Raw genomic sequence first — 20,808 nt, 5'->3', positions numbered from 1 at the left:
GCTGCTGCCCGTATACAACCAATGAAAGCAGGAGCAGCCCCAGCCCGAGCAGAAGGTGGGACCTGCCAGCACAGATCAGCCCAAGAGTGCGTTGTTAGGGTTAATCAGGGTTATTGTGGAGTTGCCCAAGGACTCTCTGAGATGGGGACCGTGTTGTGCCAGGTGCTGGCCTGGGGTGGCGGCTGTGGCTGGTGGAGGTGGCTCCAGGAGCAGCCAGTCCCTATCCTGAAGAGTTCACAGCCTAGACAGACAGACACCAGGGACGCACAGCCCGCGGCAGAGTGAGCAGTGTATGGGGTGGCAAACGGCCTGTCAGTACCAGTCCCTGTGACCAGCACCCCATGCTTCAGAAGGCGGTATGTGGAACCTTGCTGCTCCCTGCCCAGCCCGTCCTGCACCGAACCAGGAGAGGGCGGCTCCTTCCAGAGCTCTAGGTATGTTCTGCTGGGTTTCTAGCCTCACTCTGATGGCTGGAGCTTCTCACTAACCGGTTCTGTTCTGAAAGCTTAATAAGCCCTTGGCCTCCAGGAGCCCGTGTGGCCAGGAGTTCCACAGGCTAGTTGTCCATTGTGTGAATGAGGATTTCCTGTCATCCTGATTTGCAGCTGGCTCCTTTCCCATTCCTTGCATGGCCCCTGTTCCTGCCCAGCCACTGTCTGTATCCCAGCCATTATTCCATGTGACTGAGTCATGGCCCCCCTTATTCATCTCCCCCTGGGAGTCCGCCAGCAGCACCCACTACGCAGGAGGGGCACTGCTCTCCAGCCTCAGAGGCACCCACTATGGGGCAGGTGGGGAGCACAGACTCTGGGACTCAGATCCACCCACTTTAGGGGGCACAGATCCTTTGGGTCACATCCCTCTGGCAGGGACAGAGGCGATGTCCATGCCTCCTGGTGATTCAACCCTCATTGTTGGTGAGTGGAGCCCTGAGGGCTGCCCTCTCTTCTTCTCAGGCTGCCGTGGCCCCAGGGGCCTGGAGGCAGCTGGGAATAGCCAGGACACAGGCTGACCTTGCCCACCTCCCTCCTGCCCCTCCCCAGCCCTGCTCCCTTGTCTCCGGGCTCCGACGGGGGAAGCCCAGAGCTGCTATAACTGGCTCTGTACCTGCCTCAGAGGCCCCTGTGCTGGGGGTATTTTGGGGAGGGGGATTTATGGCCCCTTTTGCAGCCACTTGGCACTGGTGGGTGCAGGGCCAAAGTGAGTTCCACTCTCCCCTGGCCTCGCTGGCTCCTGTCTTGCCCCTTACATAGTCCCTTACCCCTCTGCTGCAGCTAACCAGGCCTCACCATGTCTCTTTGGCCTTGCTTGGCCCTGCACCGGCTGATCCTGTGTGGGGGGCTGGGGGGGTGGCTCTGTCACTGTACCTGCTGGCAAGGACCCCCCATGGGGATATTCCCTGGGCAGGGGGGCCGGACAGGTGCTTTATAGCCCTTTTGCATGGTCCATAAAGCACTGATGAGCCCCAGCCCAGGTGAACATATGGAGAGATTGGGACAGCAGCTTTACTGGCTCCACTGGCCACAGGGTGCAGGGCGGGGGGAGATCTGAGCAGGATATTTGCACAGCGTAAAACTAGCTCTTGCTGGGGCCGCTGGAGGGAGGGGAATTGCCAGCCCCTGCTCGAGGAGGACATGTGGGAGGACCTGCTGCGGCTAGAGTGAAAGAACAAAAACCCCATCAGAGTTGCGGTGTGAGGGGAGAGGCGCTGCAGGCCAGGCCTGCTAGTCACCTCCCTTTGTTCCAGCCACAGCCCTCCAGCTGGAGCAGCCAGGCTGGGCGCAGCCTTCAGGGAGAGATGCTTTTCTGAGCCTGCCCCACAACTGGCCCTGCAAACCCTGGGGGTGCTATTGTACTGGGGTGGTTCCCCCTGGGCAGCCAGGGCTTGGGAGAGAAACTGCTGTGGCCCATCCCCACCCTGCTGGCTCAATGATTCTGGTTGCCCTAGGTATTGCCTACTTCATTGTGTCTGTACAGCCTCAATCCAGCTGCCTCTGGGCAGCAGCTGCCCCTGCAGCATCAGGCTGGGCCCCGTCCATCCTTCCCTTAGGCACCACGTAGCAATTCAGGCCCTGGGTCTGATTCTCCCCGGACTGGCAGCTGCATTGCTCCTGGGTGGTGCCAGTGACCCAGCGAGTCCCATTCACACCAGGGAGGCAGAGCAGAATCAGGCCTGCTGAGCCTACATCCCTGCGACACAGCTTGGGGCCTGGAAAGGGGTAATTGGGACTTGCCTGTCCCAGGTTGGCATGTGGGGGGTGGGGGTGCAGCTGGGAGCATGGGGAGGGGGTTCAGAGATGCAGCAAGTACAATGCTAAGAACTGTAATTCCATTAACAAACCACTGACAAAGGGAAAATGCCAACTCACTAGCAAGGAGAGCTCCCTCGCACTGCACTGTGGGGTACTGCCCAGCCCCCCCGGGGAGTGATGCCCATGCCATGGGGCAAGGCATTAATGGGTACTGGTGGTGCCACCAGAGGTGGGAGCTGCTGGAGAGATGCTCTGAAGCTGGCAGGGGCAGTGGGATGGGGACCCTTCCCCAGCCACACCCCTGGGTTCTGGATTCCCCAGTCCTTCCCCAGGGTTAGGTACTTGCCTTTTGGGGCAGGCTTGCCAGCCCTGGTGGGTCCCCCCCGTGGGACACTGGCAGGAGATGGCAGGAAGGGAAGTGAGCTGGAGGGCAGTTCATTGCTGGGATGCTGCAAGAAACCCTCACACCAAACTGCCCCACTGCAACCGCCCCCCTCCGAATAGCCCCTGGGCCTGGGAACACTGACCTCCAAGCCCTGCACTGCATGAGGCCCCCGGGCCCAGCCTCACCCCTTGCCAGGTGCAGACAGCACAGGGCCCTTGCTCGGTGAATACACCTCGACCCTCCTGCCTGGCAGCCAGGGCCAGCACACGTGCCCAGGGACTGCACCTTGAGCTCATCCCGAAGAGCAGCCGAACTGCCAGCACGCTGAGGGGAGCCGCTCCCCCGGTATGTCCAACCCGGCTGGCTGGGGCAGGAAGCCCTTGGCTGGAGCTCTGGGCTTGGAGATAGAGGCCTGGTATCACCAGCTAGAAAACAGAGCAAGCAGCAAGCTGGGAAGGGACTTGGAGCCACAACAAAACCGGCTAAAAATCCCCTGAGCTGGGTGGAATGGGGGGTCACCACATGATTGTCCCTCCATGGGACCTGTGTTGGTGGCACGGACAAAGGGCACAGGGTCTGGAGGGCGCAGGGCATGGTCCTACGGGTTCTGGGACTGGCAGTGAGCAGGCCCCGCAGCAGTGCCAGTGTCATAGCAGGGCAGTGAATAGGGAACCCACAGACCCCTCTTTGCACCAGGTCTCCCCACGGCTGTTACTGTGGTACAGGCAGCCTGGCCATGTGCCTGGGGGTGGTGTGGGTGCTGGGGGACCCTCTGCCCATTTCCACTGAATGCCCAGGGTCCTCACAACCCTGTGACCTTTTCTCTAGGGCTCTCCAGTGCAGGTTTCCACAGCAGCTTCCCTCGTCCTGTGACTGAGCAGGAACACAAGGGGCCTGGTGCACCCATCCCAGAGGCAGCCCTGGGTCCTGGCTCCCGTACTAGCTTCTCCCCGGGCAGGAGGTGCCTTTGCCTGACATACCCCATCTGCAGAATGATGCACTGGCTGAGCAGGGAGCTGACGTAACTGGGGAGGGAGTTGGCCCCTGGAAAGATGCTACTTCTAATTCTACCAGCAAATCCCAGAGCCTTGACCCGCTGCGGGCATCCGAGCACAGCTGCACCTTTGTGTCTGTGTTGGTAGCTGGGTATAGGCCCTGGCCAGGGGCGCTGTGTCCTGTCCCCCTGCCTCCCCGCCCGCCCGCAATAAGCAGCCTGCCTGGAGCCAGCGCTCTGCACACACTGAGCTCCACGGATGCTGGTGGGAGCTGAGAGGGGCAGTGACTCATTTCTGCTCAGGCTGGTTCCAGCTCCTTGCTTTGGCTAACACCCATTGAACCGCGGCACCCACTGGACTTGGTTACCCGCCGAACCCGCCACCTCTCGGACCGGCTTTTGCTTTCGGTGTAGGCCTGGGGCTCTCCGGGCCCCCCGGGCCTGGCTCCAAAGGCACCAAAGGCTGCAGAGAGCCACCTGGTGGATGGTGCTTTAGTAAATTCCTCATTAAATCCCTCACAGTCCCGCCCTGCTGCTTCCAGTGCCCAACCACATCTGGAGACTTGCCACAAGGCAGATGGGGCCTGCAACCCTGGGCCCCCAAACAGCAAACAGCCCCCCCTTCCAGGGAGCCCTTCAGGCTTTCTTCAGCCCCCGGCAAAGCCAAGAAGACAGAAGGCCAAGCTCCAGCTGGCCAGGTCCTGTGCAGGTCACATTTAACACCTCTGCTGAGAACATGGGCCAGAGGCCAGAGCCCAGCCCGAGTGGTGGAGAGGCGGCTCCCAGCAGGTGCAGCCCAGGGCTCTGCCCAGGAAGGTGAGCGCAACCATGAGGCAGCTGTGCTCATAGGGAATAACAGCCACAGAAGTCAATCCATTGCTCCGGATTCCCTAACGCTGGGACAGGGAGTGTAAATGCCCCTGCCCCAGTGCCCAGCCCCACCACTGCTTCCCACAGGGCTCTGCTGGGGAGGGCTGTTGAGGGCCAATGCTGAGTCAGGGCATTCGGCAGCACCCCCGCACCTGCCTCTTGGCCCCCAGTGCAGAGGAGTCCTTGGGCTCTATGAACACCCTGCTCCAGGCAACTCGGCCTCCTGGGCCCTCCGCTGGTGTGTGGTGGCAGATGCCAATATGATCCTCGTGTGCTGATTGCTACCCCTCGCCTCGCACTGAGCTGCCCCAGAGTCTGGCCCCTATGCTGGGCTGGCCCTAGGGTGCCCATCTAGTGCCAGGGCTCAGCACCCCACAAACCAATGGCTTTAAAGAGAGGCCTTTCCCCTGCTCCTAGTCCCAGCTCGGCACCCAGGCCCCACTGCTTGCTGGCCAGGCCATGGGATTTGGCCTGGGGGGCCACATGGGGGTTAGCCAGGTTTGGAGCAAGACGCCTGCAGAGGGCGACACAGTTGCCTGTACCATGGGGGCAGCGCACATGTGCATAGCCGCGAGGTGTGTGCCCGTGTGTGAGGGCGCGAGGCAGGGCTGGTGTGGCCCTGGATAGGGAATGGAGCATGTGACGAAGTGGGACTGTTCTTAATGTTTCCTCTGAATACTGTAGGGGTGCCTCAGTTTCCCCTAGGCAGTTCTTAAGTCTCTAGGTGGTGGGATAAGGGGGTGTAATTGTTGCAGAGCAAACGGCCAGTGTACATAAATGGCCGACACTCTGTCTGCTGGCAACTGATGGCCTGGGTCCTTCCCTCCTGCCAGGTGAGAGCTAAAGGGTTGGAGGACAAAGGAATCAGGTGACCTCCTGCCCCGGAAGGGACAAAGCCCAGAGGAGGAGGGGCTGGAGGGTGAGTCAGTTGGGGGCTGGCTGGGGATGTGGAGTGAAGGGCAGACTTGGTTGTCTTGCTCACTGCTCCCCAAAATGGATCCGGCTGAGGGGTCCTGTTCTCTGTACCTACAAGCTCTGTTTTAGACCATGTTCCTGTCATCTAATAAACCTTCTGTTTTACTGGCTGGCTGAGAGTCACGTGTGCTGAAGTGGGACTGTTCTTAATGTTTCCTCTGAATCGTGTGGGGGTGCCTCAGTTTCCCCTAGGCAGTTCTTAAGTATCTAGGTGGTGGGGTAAGGGTGTATGATCATTGCAGAGCCCTAGAGGGCAGGTGTGTGCAGGGGTCTGGACACAAAGAATGGCCGACACCCTGTTTCCTGGCAACTGATGGCCTGGGCCCTTCCCCCCTGCAAGGTGAGAGCTAAAGGGTTGGAGAACAAAGGAATCAGGTGACCTCCTGGCCCGGAAAGGGACAAAGCCCAGAGGAGGAGGGGCTGCAGGGTGAGTCTGTTTGGGGCTGGCTGGGGAGGAGGAGTGAAGGGCAGACGTCGTTGTCTGGCTCACTGTCCCCCAAAATGGACCCGGCTGAGGGGTCCTGTTCTCTGCACCTACAAGCTCTGTTTTAGACCATGTTCCTGTCATCTAATAAACCTTCTGTTTTCCTGGCTGGCTGAGAGTCACGTCTGACTGCGGAGTTGGGGGGCAGGACCCTCTGGCTTCCCCAGGACCCCACCTGAGCGGACTCTCTGTGGGAAGCACACGGAGGGGCAGAGGATGCTGAATGCTCCGAGGTCAGGCCCAGGAAGGTGGAAGCTGTGTGAGCTGTGTGTCCTGGAGACAGGCTGCTCCCAGAGAGGAGACTCCCGCAGAGTCCTCTTGGCTTCGTAGAGAGCAGTTCCAGAGCATCGCCCGGGGACTCGGTGACAACTGGTGGCAGAGGTGGGATGTACTGCACCCCGTGGATGGTGCTTCCTGCAGTAAGTGACTGGGGAGCAGTAAAACTAGGGCGGGCTAAGGGGTGCTGAAGGCTCAGAGAGAAGTGGTTTCAGGGGGCGGAGGAGCTACGCTTAACCCCTGGGAGTGTGTGACCAGCGAGAAGGACTGTGCAGTAATGGGGTCCCCCTGGGAACTGCGGTGAGCAGTCTTGGGCGGAGGAGCCTGCAGCTTGACCCTGGCAAAGAGGTGGTGACCTCGAGAAGGGCTGGCGCACTACGGGTTCTCCCTAGAAACCGTGGGGAGCTGAGAGCACAAAGGCCTGTGAGTCCACAACAACTTGGGAAGAGCGAAGTGATGGCCTGTCACCATCTCCTTAAGAAGGACATTGTAACCCTGTGCAGAAAGAGAGGGTTGAGCACTGGAAAGTTCACCAAAGCACAGTTAATCGTGCAGCTGGAGGAGGATGACCGCTCTAAGGGACAGATTCCTGACCCCAAATGGGGCTATAGCAGGATCTGGGAGCAGCTGGAGTGGGAGCCAGGCAACCCGAAGACTCCTGTCCCCAACCAGATGAGGGTCTTCACGATCGGGTGCCCCATCCGGGGATCGGAGACGGACGGGATTGGAGCTGAGTTCGAGAGAGCCAGAGGACTGTGAGAGACAGCGAGAGCCCGAGAAAGAGCTGCAGAAGCAGCAGCAGCATGAACTGGCGGTGGGGGAGCGGAGAGGCCAAGGGGACCTCCCAGGGGTGAGTGGGGATAGATCCCGGGGGGCCAGTTCCGCAGGGAACCTCAAGACTAAATTGCTGCCCCTGGTTAAGGAGGGGGGGGATGTGGATGCCCACCTCACTGCCTTTGAGCAGGCTGGCGATTTGAACCAAGGGGACCCTGTGGAAAAGCCCCGGTGTCTAGCTCCCTTGCTGGGTCCCAAGGCCATAGACTCCGTCAGCCAGATGGGGGGGAGGTGGACAGGCTCCCATTCCTGACCCCAACCTATATGTCTGGGTGGAGTCTCCTGGGGTCAGGCCCCTTGGACCCCCAGTGGGAGCGGAAGGTGATGGTCAATGGGGAGACATTCCTGGGGTGGCGAGATCCTGGGACAGAGAGAACTGTTGTCAGGCCCTGGGTGGTGCAGCCTCAGATGCTGAGGGGCTGTGTGAGCTGGGTGAGGGTCCCAGGGACGAAGCCCCTCGCCCTGCCTATGGCCCAGATCCCTGTGCAGACCCAGGAGGGGTTGAGCTGGCTGGTCGCTGGGGTTCTCCAGGATATCGGCTGTGAGACCCTGTTGGGCGGTGAATGGGTCTCTTTGGGAACGGATCCAGGCCCTGCTCCTGTAACGGCCAAGGGTTTGACTTTGAATCCAGGGAACCAATCGGCGGTGAGGGAAATGGTCAGTGAAAATGCAGATGACCTGGCTGGCAGGAGGGAGGACCTGCTAGGCTTAGGCTACCTGCCTGCCTGTAACCAGACCCCTGGGGCTGGGTGGGACAGAGAGATGCTCCCTGTGCCCCTGCACACCGGAGAGGGGGCTCACGCTGGCTCTGATGCCGTAAGGAGAGCAGAGAGCTCGCTGCCTGCCCCCACTGGGACAGCAAGGGCAACGCTGAGCAAGGGGGGAGATAAGACCCCAGCTAAATGGGGGGACCCACAGGCAGGGCGGGTCAGCTGCCAACCAGGTTCACCTTGTCCAGAGGCGCTGCTGGGAAGTGATCCCACGGCAGGGAGGGAGCGACCCGGGACAGGGCTCAGCGGGGCTGTGACCCCAGGTGCAGTCAGCGAGAGGGAACAGGTCCCACTCCCTCCCCCACCAGCTGAATCCCAGACCGAGCTGCAGAAGGATCCTCCTTGGAGGAGCTGAGGGAGCGTGCTGGGCACAGGCTGCAAACCCCCTTGGGGAAGGCTGCAGGGACAGATTCCAGCGGGAGAAGGGGTTCCAGTACCGGGAATGGGCTCCCCCAGGGGAAGTAGAACAGTGGGGGATCAGGAGGCAGCTGGGGGTGCCCCAGAAGTACCCCCGCAGGCTGTCGTACCTGGCCCACGATGTCCCTCTCTCGGGACACCAGGGGATCCAGCGCCCCAGGGAGCGGCTGCTGCAGAACTGTGCCTGGCCCGGAGTCTGGGATGCGGCCCAGCGGCACGGCAGGTCCTGTGACGCCGGCCAGAGGGTGGGGAAGGCCGGGATAAGGGTGAAGCCCCCTTGAGACCCCTGCCCATCATAGAGGAGCCTTTTCAGAAGGGGGCTATGGACATAGTGGGGCCCCTCAGCAAGGCGACCGGGTCAGGGAAGAAATACGTCCTGGGGGTGCTGGATTTCGCCACCCGCTACCTGGGGTGGGGGCTCTGTCCTCCATCGAGGCAGACACCAGGGCAGACGTGCTGCTGACCATCTTCAGCAGAGTGGGGGTCCTCAGTGAGGTCCTTACAGACCAGGGGTCCAATGTCCTGTCAGCCCTGCTCCGGGGCTGGTGGGAGAAATGGGGGGTCTGGCCCACCTGGGCCTCTGCAGGTCACCCTCCGTCCCACGGGCTGGTGGAGAGAGTTTATGGGGCCCTGGGGATGATGCTGAGGACTTCTATGAATCAGCATCCACAGGACTGGGACAAGCGCGTGGAAGGGCAGAGGATGCTGAATGCTCCGAGGTCAGACCCAGGAAGGTGGAAGCCGGCTGAGCTGTGTGCCCTGCAGACAGTCTGCTCCCAGAGAGGAGACTTCCCCAGAGTCTGCCCGGCTCATAGGGAACAGTGCCCGGGGACACCGTGACAGACCACAAAGGCCTTTGCAATTTCCAGGCGGCAGAGGGCACCGGGCGTCCCAGCACGGCTTCCAGTCGGTGCGTTTCTGTGGGGTAAAACCCCAGCCATGGGGCACGTGGGCGTGTGTGAAGAGGCAGAGGGATACGGTACTGGCTGTGCTTGGGGAGGGGGGTACTACCTCTGGGGTGTGTATAGTGTGGTGTGTCCATCATGTGCCCCAGGGGTATGGGGCTGAGAGTGTCATCGGGGGGGCTGTGGGTGAATGGGCACCACCATGGGGGAGGGGCGCTGGCCAGAGGGGACAGGCTCTGGCATGCGGGGGTCTGTGGTGGGCATGGGGGGAGGGGTGTTAGCATGAAGAGGATGGGGGCTGGCATGGGACGTGTCTCTAGTGTGCATGGCTGGCAGGGGCACTGCCATGGGGGTGTCTTTGGTGGGCATGAGGGGGAGGGGCACTGGCATGGGGTGTCTCTGGTGGGAGGGGCGCTAGCGTGGGGGAGTGTCTCTGGCGAGCAGGGGGGAGGGGCGCTGGCGTGGGGGGTGTCTTTGGCGAGCGGGGGGAGGGGTGCCTTCGTGGGGGGTGTCTTTGGCGAGCGGGGGGAGGGGTGCTGGCGTGGGGGGTGTCTATGGTATGTGCTTTGCTGCCTGACATCCTGGGCTTTTCCCGTCCCTGTTGCCAACCCCTGGGCCTGTCCCGGATTGCAGGGGAGGCCCAGTGTGCTGTTCCTCAGGGAAATGACCTGGCTCCCTCCCCAGGCCCTGCCATTGCTCCCCCCAGGACGCCGCCCGCCGTGGGGCAGCCCCTGTCTCTCAGATGGCCGGGCTGAGGATGCCGCGCCGTGGGGCAGCCCCTGTCTCTCGGAGCAGACGGGCTGAGGACACGTGGCAGGCTGGGCCATTCCTCCCACTCCTGGCAGTTGGGATGGCACAGCAGGGCACTTGGGGGGCACAGGTGTCCCCACTTGCTTCCTGGTCCTTCCCACATGGGGGAGAAGGGCACCTGCCAGGACAGCATGGCATGTCCTGCCTGGGTCTAGCTCCATGGTTGGTCCTGAATGGGCCCTGGCATGGGAGCCAGGACTCCCCCGATCTAGTCTCCGCTCTGGTGCTGACCCACGGTGTAGCCTCTGGCGAGTCACTGCCCCGCGATGTGCCTCAGTTACCCTGTGCCCCCGCCTCCCTCATTGGGGGGACGACAGGGCCAGGGCCAGGGGCGAGGCCAGTGCCAAGGGGGGCAGCCCCTTGCCTCCCCGGTGCTGGGGCCAGCACTGAAGCCCGAGGTTTGCTCAGGCATCAGGAGACCTGGCTGACTGGGGAGGGGCCCATTCCCATCACGCTTCAGCACTGAGCGGTGGGGGAGCAAGGGGGTGACAGCTCCTGGCACTGGGCACAGCAGCCTGCCTCTGCCCCCAGCAGGCCCCGGGAGAAGCATGAGGATTGTCTCTCCTGCAACCTGGGGGTAAGCCTCGATGTTAAGAGCTGGCACCATAGTCCACTGCCCCCCCGCCATTGTCAGGCAGTGCCAGACAGACCGACAGGCTCCCACGTGCCTTGGGAACTCCTGGAGGATGGGAGAGAGCCCAGAGGACGGGAAAGGGCAAATACAACCCCTAGCTATACAAAGGGGAACAAGGACAATCCAGAGGATTACAGACCAGGGAGCTTAACTTTGGGGCCTGGAAACATAATGGAGCAAATAATCAAACAATCCGTTTGTAAACACCTGGAAGAGAAATAAGGGGATAAGTAAGAGACAGCGTGGATTTGTCAAGAACAAATCATGTCAAACCAACCTGACAGCCTTCTTTTAACAAGCCTCAGGGGTGGGGGAGAAGTAAGATGTGATATCTTGACTTCAGTGAGGCCTTTGTTACTGGCTCCACGACCGTCTCATAAACAATCTAGAGAAATACAGCCTATAAGGGGGTGCACAACCGGTTGGAAAAGCGTACTCTAGAGTAGTTACCAATGGTTCACAATCAAGCTGGAACCCGCAGAGATCTGTCTCGGGTCCGGTTCTATTCAATATCTTCATACATTATTTGGCTAATGGCATAGAGAGGATACTGATAAAATTTGCAGATGATACCAAGCTGGGAGGGGTTGCAAGTGCTTTGGAGGACAGGATTAGAATTCAAACTGATCTGGACAAACTAGAGAAATGGTCTGAAGTAAATAGGATGAAATTCAATAAGGACAAATGCAAAGTACTCCACTTAGGAAGGAACAATCAATTGTGCAAATACAGATGGGAAATGCCTACCTAGGAAGGACCACAGAAAAATATCTGGGGGTTATAGTGGATCACAAACTAAATATGAGTCAGCAATATGATCCTGTTGCAAAACAAGTGAACACCATTCTGGGCTGTATTAGCAGGAGCGTTGTAAGCAAGACACCAGATGTAATTCTTCCGCTCTACTCCATGCTGATTAGCCTGCAGCTGGAGCATTGTGTCCAGCTCTGGGTGCCACAAAATGCTGGAAAGTTGTGGACAAATTGGAGAAAGTCCAGAGGAAAACAACAACGACTACAGGCTAGAAAGGCTGACGACCTACGAGGGAAGATTGAAAAAAAAGCTGGATTTGTTTAGTCTGGAGAAGGAGAGACTGGAGGGGGGGAGCTAACAATCTTCAAGTATATAAAAGGGTGTTATAAAGAGGAGGGTGATAAATTGTTCTCCTGAACCACTGAGATCAGGACAAGAAACAATGGGCTTAAATTGCAGTAAGGGAGATTCAGGTTGGACACCAGGAAAACCGTCTTACCTGTCAGAGTGGCTAAGCACTGGAACAAATTGCCTAGGGAGGTTGTGGAAGCTGGAGGTTTTTAAGACCAGGCTGGACACACATCTGTCGGGGATGGTCTCTCCAGGTCCCTTCCAGCCCTGCATGCCATAGTGTCGGAGCAGTGACAATGGGAGCGCTCCCCGCCCTGCCCACCCTCCTGCTGGCTCCTCCACACTCCTTGCCCAGCGACTGGGGGAGTGGGCGGCAGCCAGCAGGAGCGAGCTGTGCAGAAGGGCAGACTCATTGCCTCCCTAGTTCCCAGCCAGCGGGATCTGAGGGCTGTGCGAGATGGAGACCCTGGCCTAGAGTTACCAGCCATTCTGCACGGGAGGGAAGCAGCAGAGGGAGTTACAGGAACCCCTACTTGGGGACAGAACAGAGCAGCAACCCTGGAGCAGCTGGGACTCACTCGCGCGGCTCCAGTGATAGGAGAACCGTGGATTCCGTGCCCTGGGCCCTCACCAGGAAGCTGGCCAGAAACAGCAGCTGCTGTGCCCAAGGCCCTGCCACGTTCTGCACCTGCCCCAGGGTGGGAGGGAGGCTGGAGGGGATGGGCTGACGCAAGCAGTGGCATCCCCTCGGGAAGGCGCTGGGTGCCGTTTAGCAGCTAAACTGTCTCCAACCCCCTAAACAAAACACACACAACAAAACCCCACAGCGGTTTTCCGCTGATGGGAACTGACCCGTGCCCCTTGCAAACGGCTTCTCTGCCTCCCATGCACACTAGGGGGCACTGTACTGCGGGCTGCAAGTTGGCCATGCTGTTACCTCTGAGAGCAGGAACCCCGGCTCCAACAGGCCTCCTCAGCCCCTCGGCCGTGCCTGAGTTACCAGGAACACAGCACCACTTCCTTCAGGGTTTTCCTGAGCTCCTGGCTCCGGAAAGCATAAATGAGCGGGTCTATCACCGAGTTACAGATGATGAGGATGAGGAAGAGGTTGAAGTAGTTGAAGAAGCAGGTGCAGAAGGGGTTCTTGGGGCACGTGACGATCAGCGTCAGGTGCAGGAAGAAGGGGCTCCAGCACATGAAGAAGACCCCCAGCAGGATGGTGAGGGTGACCGCCCCCTTCATGCTGGTCATCTGGTGGATGGTGCGTTTCTTCTGCAGGCTGGAGATGTTCCTGGCATGGTGGTGGGCCAAGGAGAACATGTGGATGTAGAGCCCCACCACGAGGATGAGCATGGAGAGGAAGAAGCCGATGAGGCAGAGGATGACGGCACTGTTTTTGTAGTAGGCGATGAAGAGGCTGCTGGAGATGGTGCTGGCGACCCAGATGCCCACAATGATAACCACCGCCCGCTGCATGGTCATGATGCTGTGGTAGCGCAGGGCGTAGAAGATGGTGAGGTACCGGTCCACGGCGATGGCCCCCAAGAAGGAGAGGGACGACACCACGGAGCTGCAGATCATCATGTCGATGACGTTGTCCACCTGGCGGATGATGCTGGTCTGGAGGAGCAGCATGCCGTGCTCCATCAGCAGCATGAACAAGGTCTCCACCAGGTTGCTGACGCTCACCAGGATGTCGGACACGGCCAGGCAGCAGATGAAGTAGTGCATGGGTGAGTGCAGGTTCCTGTTCTTAATGATGGCCACGACCACCAGCACGTTCTCCACCAGGCTGACGAGGCCCAGCGTCAGGAAGAGCTCGTTGGGGATGAAGACACCCTGGCACCAGGCGCTGCTCCTGTTGGCCGTCTCGTTGGTCCTGTTGCTGGGGGCAGTGGAGTTCAGGGAGTCGATCAGCATCTGCAGAGAAGCCAGCGTTGACATAGCGACAGCTTTGGGGGGGCCCTCAGGAAGGTTTTGCTGCTGGCAAACACGGGCAGGAGCAGGCGTAGCCACCACAGCTGTCGTGGCTCTGGCAAGACCAAAGCCAAGCGTTTCTGCTCCCTCGGAGCGTTCAAGGAACAAGTCTTGGGAGAACAACTCTCCCCAGTACAGCAACCTGGAAAGTGGCGTTTACAGTCTCTGTGCATCGGAGGGCAGAAGATACCCACAGCAGACAGTGGTGGGACTTCAGCAGAGGGAACACACACAGGGCAGGTCCATGGGGCACCCCCAAGGCTGGAGGGAGATGCCCTGGGCTGAGGAATTTCAAGCTGCCTCTGAGACCAACTCCTCGTCACCGACACTTTCTGTCTTCAGAAGAGGAAGAACCCAGAGAAGCACCTGCAGGACTAGGAGGGTGAAATGCTCGTCCACGTTCATGCACTGGATCCCAGGGGCGTCCGGGGCTCTGGACACAGCCACGTGAGGAGCTGGAGAAGTGTGCTTGGGTTCTGTGCGCCTTTGTTTTCGGGGTGCAGGTCCCTCGCTCTCTGCGTCCCCGACTGGAACAGGGGGAGAGCTCCTTTGGTGCCTCAGCCCTTTCCCACTTCCAAACTCTCCCCAACTCCACTTCCTAGCCCAGCCGCTGTATTTATCCCTAGCCCGATGTAATCGATTAGCTGGAGTGCAGGACAAAGAAAGAACCCTTTCTCTTCCCGACTTTAAAGGCAGTTTGCTCAGCTCCTCCTTCAAAGGAGGGTGATCAGCCACATGACAGCATCGCATGCAAGAAGCGTGCTGAAGGGCAGCTACAGGAGGGGTTATGAAACATCCCTGAGAGCCTGCATAATTGTACCCCCTTCATCAAGCCTGGTGGTGCAGGGCCTGGGCCCCAGCCCCACAGGTGCGGACCCCAGCAAGGGGGCTGATGACAAAGTGCTGGCACTTGCCAAGGGGATTTCCACCATGGGCAGGTGGTGGGTATAACAGCTGGAAATGGCCTTCTGGCTGTGCCACCGTTCACGTCCAATGGCTGCTGGTGGGTACCACGCGGGCGCTGTCCTCCGCGGCCTCTCGCTGCAGACACCCGGCGGCTACCACGCGGGCGCTGTCCTCCGGGGCTCTCGCTGCAGACACCCGGCGGGTACCATGCGGGCGCTCTGCTCCAGGGCCTCTCGCTGCAGACACCTGATGGGTACCACGTGGGCGCTGTCCTCCGGGGCCTCTCGCTGCAGCCACCTGACGGGTACCACGCGGGCGCTGTCCTCCGGCGCCTCTCACTGCAGCCACCTGACAGGTACCACACGGGCGCTTTCTCCCAGGGCTGCTCGCTGCAGACACCCGGCGGGTACCACATGGGCTAGAGAAACCCGGCAGGTACCACATGGGCGCTGTCCTCCTGGGCCTCTTGCTGCAGACACCCGGCGGGTACCATGCGGGCGCTGTCCTCCGGGGCCTCTCGCTGCAGACACCTGGCGGGTACCATGTGGGCGCTGTCCTCTGGGGCCTCTCGCTGCAGACACCCGGCGGGTACCATGTGGGCGCTGTCCTCCGGGGCCTCTCGCTGCAGACACCCGGCGGGTACCATGCGGGCGCTCTGCTCCGGGACCTCTCGCTGCAGACACCTGACGGGTACCACGCGGGCGCTCTGCTCCGGGGCCTCTCGCTGCAGACACCTGGCGGGTACCATATGGGCGCTGTCCTCCGGGGCCTCTCGCTGCAGACACCCCGCGGGTACCAGGCGGGTGCTCTGCTCCAGGACCTCTCGCTGCAGACACCTGGCGGGTACCAGGCAGGCGCTCTGCTCTGGGGCCTCTCGCTGCAGACACCTGGTGAGTACCATGCGGGCGCTGTCCTCCGGGGCCTCTCGCTGCAGACACCTGGTGAGTACCACGCGGGCGCTGTCCTCCGGGGCCTCTCGCTGCAGACACCTGGTGAGTACCACGCGGGCGCTGTCCTCCAGGGTCTCTCGCTGCAGACACCCGGTGGGTACTACACGGGCACTGTCCTCCGGGGCCTCTCGCTGCAGAGACCTGGCGGGTACCATGCGGGCTCTCTGCTCCGGGGCCTCTCGCTGTAGACACCCGGCGGGTACCACACGGGCGCTCTGCTCCAGGGCCTCTCGCTGCAGACACCTGACGGGTACCACGCGGGTGCTGTCCTCCGGGGCCTCTCGCTGCAGACACCTGACGGGTACCACGCGGGTGCTGTCCTCCGGGGCCTCTCGCTGCAGACACCTGACGGGTACCACGCGGGTGCTGTCCTCCGGGGCCTCTCGCTGCAGACACCTGACGGGTACCACGCGGGCGCTTTCTCCCAGGGCTGCTCACTGCAGGCACCCGGCGGGTACCACACAGGCTGGAGAAACCCGGCAGGTACCACACGGGCGCTCTGCTCCGGGGCTGCTCGCTGCAGACACCCGGCGGGTACCACACGGGCTGGAGAAACCCGGCAGATACCACACGGGCGCTCTCTCCCGGTGCTGCTCACTGCAGACACCTGCCAGGTACTACACAGGCTGGAGCCACCCGGCGGGTACCACATGGGTGCTCTGCTCCGGGGCCGCTCGCTGCAGACAGCCCCATCTCTGTTCACATGGATACTTTCTTTCTCTGGAGGCACAAGTGCATTCTGTACTGCAGAACAGATGCTGGAAAAGCCGATGGGCCAGATTCCTTCCTGCCCATGTCAGTGGAGTCGTGCCCAGGGCAATCTGTCTGTTGGCTGCTCAGAAGTCAGGGCACTTGGCAACAAGGCTTTGCTCTGCGGCGGTCAGGGCTGGTTAGACCCCTCTGCCCCCGGCCCCCTGCCGCGGAGGTAAGCAGTGTCTGTAAAAAGCTGATTGACTGCCCCAAGCTCCCCAGTGAGGTGTTCGGTCGGGGGTTCAGCCAAGGCCCAGCACGAGCACGGATACTCACTCAGCCCCGTGCTGTGTTGATGTGTGACTCACGTTCACAGCACTGCCCACCCCGGCCCTTCCGCTTTCCAGCCCAGCATCTCCGTGGGCACTGGCAGGGCACAGCTGTGGTGCTGCGGAGCCCCCCAGACAGGGCTAGAGAGTCACGCACCAGGAAGTTATTTACCCCTTCACTTCACACCTGAACCCGGGGTCACCCAGTGCCATTAACAGGCAGCGGGTTGGCCAAAGGCAGCACTTCGCACAACGCACAGTCCGCCTGTGGGCCTCGCTACCAAGGGGTGTTGTGGAGGCCAAAAACACAACTGGGCTCAAAAAAAGAACCAGCTCAGTTCCCGGAGGACAGGTTCATCGATGGCTATTAGCCAGGCTGGGCAGAGACACAGTCCCATGCTCTGGGTGTCCCTAAACCTCTGACTGACAAAAGCGGGGAATGGGCGACAGGGGGTGGATCGCTTGATGATTCTCTGTCCTGTTCACTCCCTCTGGGGCACCTGGCACTGGCCACTGTTGGAAGACAGGTTGCTGGGCCCGATGGACCTTTGGTCTGACCCAGTAGGGCCATTCCTATGTTCTTACCAGCTCCATCCATGCACCCTAACAAAAGGCAGGTGGGATTCATGAAAGGCACCAAGGAGACCAACCTTGAACTGCCTCAGCAAGTCGTGCTGGCGAGGTCTGTAAAGGTATCTGGAGAAACGGTGCAAAGGCCATCCTGCGAAGCACCCACAGGCCCCATCTCTTGGACCATTTGGGCACCAACCTCACTTTTGAATCCACAGCTCGTGAGCTTTCCCGTGACAACCTTCCCAGCCTGGCTGGCTCAGTAGCAAGAAATGTCTTGCCCCTGTACAAGCGGAGAGAGAAGAGCTTTGGATCAGCCCAGCACTGAACTGCAGCAGCCTCAGGACAAAGCAGGAAAAGCCTTTCCTTGAGAGAGGCCTCTGGCAGGTGCGGAAACATTTGCACTGTAGTTGTGAGCAGCAGAAAAATGAGCTGGACCGAAAGGAGCCACGGTGGTGGAGCACTGCGCCTGCTTCTCACCCCCAGGTGGGGCGCAGGGAAGGGTGGGTAAGTGTGACGCATGGTTCCCCCAGATCCACTTCTCCACCCACCCATTCTGACTTTGGGTGCCAAGCACTGTCTCCATTGATGGAAGTCCCCTTGTGATGCTAGGAAAGGCACAGCAGAGACCAGAGCCCTGAGTCCAGGCAGCAGCTGCAGGGCACTGTGGGTATTAGAGAATGCCATGGAGAACCTGGCCAGGGACCCTGTGTGACAAAGTGGGACTGTTCTTGATGTTCTCTCTGGGTGCAGTGTGGGTGCCTCAGTTTCCCCTGTGCATTTCTTAGGTGTCTAGGTGGTGGGATAACCTGAGTGATTGCTGCAGAGCCTTAGAGGGCCAGTGTGAGGCTGTCTAGACAGAGAAAGGTTGACACCCTGTCTCCTGGCAACTGATGGCCTGGGCCCCTCCTCTGCAAAGGTACCAACTGAAGGTGTTGGAGAACAAAGAGATCAGATGACCTCCTGGCCCGGGAAAGAGACAAAGGCCAGAGGAGGGACTGGAGAGTCTCAGTTTGGAGCTGGCTGGGGAATTGCAAATGGGTCTCTGGCCTCCCTACCAGCCCCCCCATCCCCACCCCCACCCCAAGATGGACCCAGCTGAGGGGTCCTGTTCTCTGCACCTACAAGCTCTGTTTTAGATCATGTTCCTGTCGTCTAATAAACCTTCTGTGTTACTGGCTGGCTGAGAGTCCCGTCTGACTGCGAAGTTGGGGGGCAGGACCCTCTGGCTTCCCCAGGACCCCGCCTGGGCGGACTCGCTGTGGGAAGCGCACAGAGGGGCAGAGGATGCTGAATGCTCCGAGGTCAGGCCCAGGAAGGTGGAAGCTGGGTGAGCTTCTTGCCCTGCAGACAGTCCGCTCCCAGAGAGGAGACTCCCCCAGAGTCCTGCCTGGCTTCGTAGGGGAGCAGTTCTAGAGCATCGCCCGGGGACTCCGTGACACCCTGGGACTTCAAGGGAATGGAGAATACGCAGCACTGGATGTGGGCAGCCGTGGTAGATGCTGCCGGCTCATGGAGACCGTGCTGCTGCTGCCAGGTGCCAGCAGTGGGAATTGGGGGGAACAGACAGTCCTAGGGGGCAAGGCCAGAAGGGACTAGCTGATCATCCGACTGTGGGCACAAGACAGGCCAGAGAACTTCCAGGGACCCCCAGCTCAAAGCGAATAACGGCTGGCTGAGCTAATGGGGAAAGACATCCAACCTCCTTTTCAATTCTCCAGGGGACAGAGTCCACCGCAGCCCCAGCTCGCTCGCTCGCTCGCTCCAGGGGCTCATTTCTCTCCCTGTTACAAGTTGGTGCCTTATTTCCCTCGTGTTCTGCCTTTAGCCCACTGGGGTCTGACCCCTTGTCCCCACGCAGGGGCTTGTAGCCCATGAGCCTGTCACCTCTTCATGGCCTCTGCTGCTTGAACCAGCCTCAGGGCAGGCCTGAGCTCTGGGTACCCGCGGGGGAAGCTGCAGGGATGCCAGGCCAGGCCTCAGCTGCAGGAATTTGCTAGAAGGCTGCTGCCCGTTCCCCTGCGCTCAGACTGCGGGTTCCTTCTACCGCGCAGCAAGTCAAGAACCGGAACTGCTCCAGGTGGCGAGTTCAAAGCCCTCCCCTGCCTAAAGCCAGCCCAAGCCGCAGGGGCTGACCTCCGGCCTCCTCCTCCTCGCCCTCTAACTCGTTTTCCTTGCTGTTGCCAGGGGAGCCACCCAGGCCTTTGGCCGGGCATGATCCAGCCCCTGTGCAGGCACTGGCAGGGGCAGGGCGGAGATGGGATCTCTGGCCCCAGGGTTTGGTCTGAGCTTCCAAGTACAGTGCAGGCCACGTGGGGAGCCCAGGGGTCGAGGCGGCACCTCAGCACTGAAATGGCTCATTTCCCATCACTCCCTCCAGCCCAACCGCCCGTCCTCCCAGGAAAGGACCCAATCCTGGAGGACCTCAAGGCGGGAGAAGGCTGTAGCGGCACCAGCCATGGGTTTGGTTAGGGCTCAATAGCGACATGACTGTGACCCTTGGCCCTGCCTTCAGCTCTGAGACTAGTGTCCTCACACACAAACCTCGGCCAGGCCCCCGCGCACTCCAGCCCCCCTGCAGCAGCATGAGACACCCGCTACCACAGGGGTCCCCAACGCTTCTCAGTCCTGACCCACAGCGGCCACCATACCCCACCATCCATCCTGCTCCGTGCTCACTCTGCCGCCACACGTCGCAAGTCCCTCCCTCCAGCCAAACATCACGCTGCTTTACCTGGGCAGGGAATGTGCTCCCGGAGTTAAGATCCATGGCATGATTTACACGCGCCAGGGTGCAGAGTTAAGGTTACACACACACACACACACACACACACACACTCTCTCTCTCTCTCTCTCTGAATGCTGTCATTTCCAGGAACATTATCACTGCCCACCCCCAGGCCTCCCTCCCCCGTACCAAGAGCAGCTTACGGCCTAGCGGAGAAAGTACACACAGGCTCTCTGCTGCCCTTCATTTGCCAAAGCCCACCCCATCTAGGGTGAGAGCTGGAAAAGGACATCAATGAAAATACTGGCCTGGCCCCCCACCTAGCTCTGCTAAGGCTCTGCCCTCCTGTTTCCATTCCCACAGCCCCTTGGTCCACTGCCCTCCAGCTGCCCCCACCCCTCCGCTCGAGTAGCCCCCTATCTACCACCCCAGCTCCTCTCCCCACCTCCCGTGCTAGCCGCCAGGGAAGCTGGAGTCCTGCCCCTGCTCTCCAACACCTCGCTGTGGCCATGCCAGCTTGGTGCTGTTCCTGCTCCAGCGCGCCAGGCAGGAGCTCCCCTTTCACAGGGCCTTTCGCGGCTCTGATTCTCCCAGGGCTGGGGATAAAGGCGAGTGTGTTTGGGCAGGGGAGGGACGTGGCCCAGCTGATTGTCATGTGCCTTCGGGTTCTTGTTGATGCCCAAAGCGGCAAATCTGCCAGAGGAACTGAAATATTATCCAAAGGCTGATTCTGCTGCAGTTTCCAGATCCCAGTGGTGTCCACCTCCTCCTCCTTCCCGACAGCCCTCTCTGGGCACATGGGGGCTTGCAGGCTCCAGACCGGCGCCTAGTGTACCCCTGCTCTAGGCGCAGCTCCGCTGCTGACTCACCGCAGCAGCCTTGCTCAGGCACTGCTCCGTGCCTCAGTTTCCCCCCTAACATGGGGTAATGCTCCATCCGTTAGGGGTT

The 20,808-nt window shown here is 60.4% G+C and overlaps 1 protein-coding gene across 1 annotated transcript; it reads right to left on the bottom strand.

Annotated features, from left to right (window-relative positions):
- Window positions 1-12,666: 12,666 nt before the first annotated feature.
- On the bottom strand, window positions 12,667-13,765 carry MC1R (melanocortin 1 receptor). Its single transcript, XM_037877983.2, has one exon. The coding sequence runs from the start codon at window positions 13,652-13,654 to the stop codon at window positions 12,707-12,709; it is 948 nt and encodes a 315-aa protein (XP_037733911.1). The 5' UTR covers window positions 13,655-13,765; the 3' UTR covers window positions 12,667-12,706.
- Window positions 13,766-20,808: the final 7,043 nt, after the last annotated feature.

Source organism: Chelonia mydas, chromosome 12 (genome assembly GCF_015237465.2).
Source record: "Chelonia mydas isolate rCheMyd1 chromosome 12, rCheMyd1.pri.v2, whole genome shotgun sequence".
In the NCBI taxonomy this organism is placed as follows: Eukaryota; Metazoa; Chordata; order Testudines; family Cheloniidae; genus Chelonia; species Chelonia mydas.
Note: the sequence above shows the minus strand (reverse complement) of the source record. Positions and strands in the feature narration are given on the sequence as shown.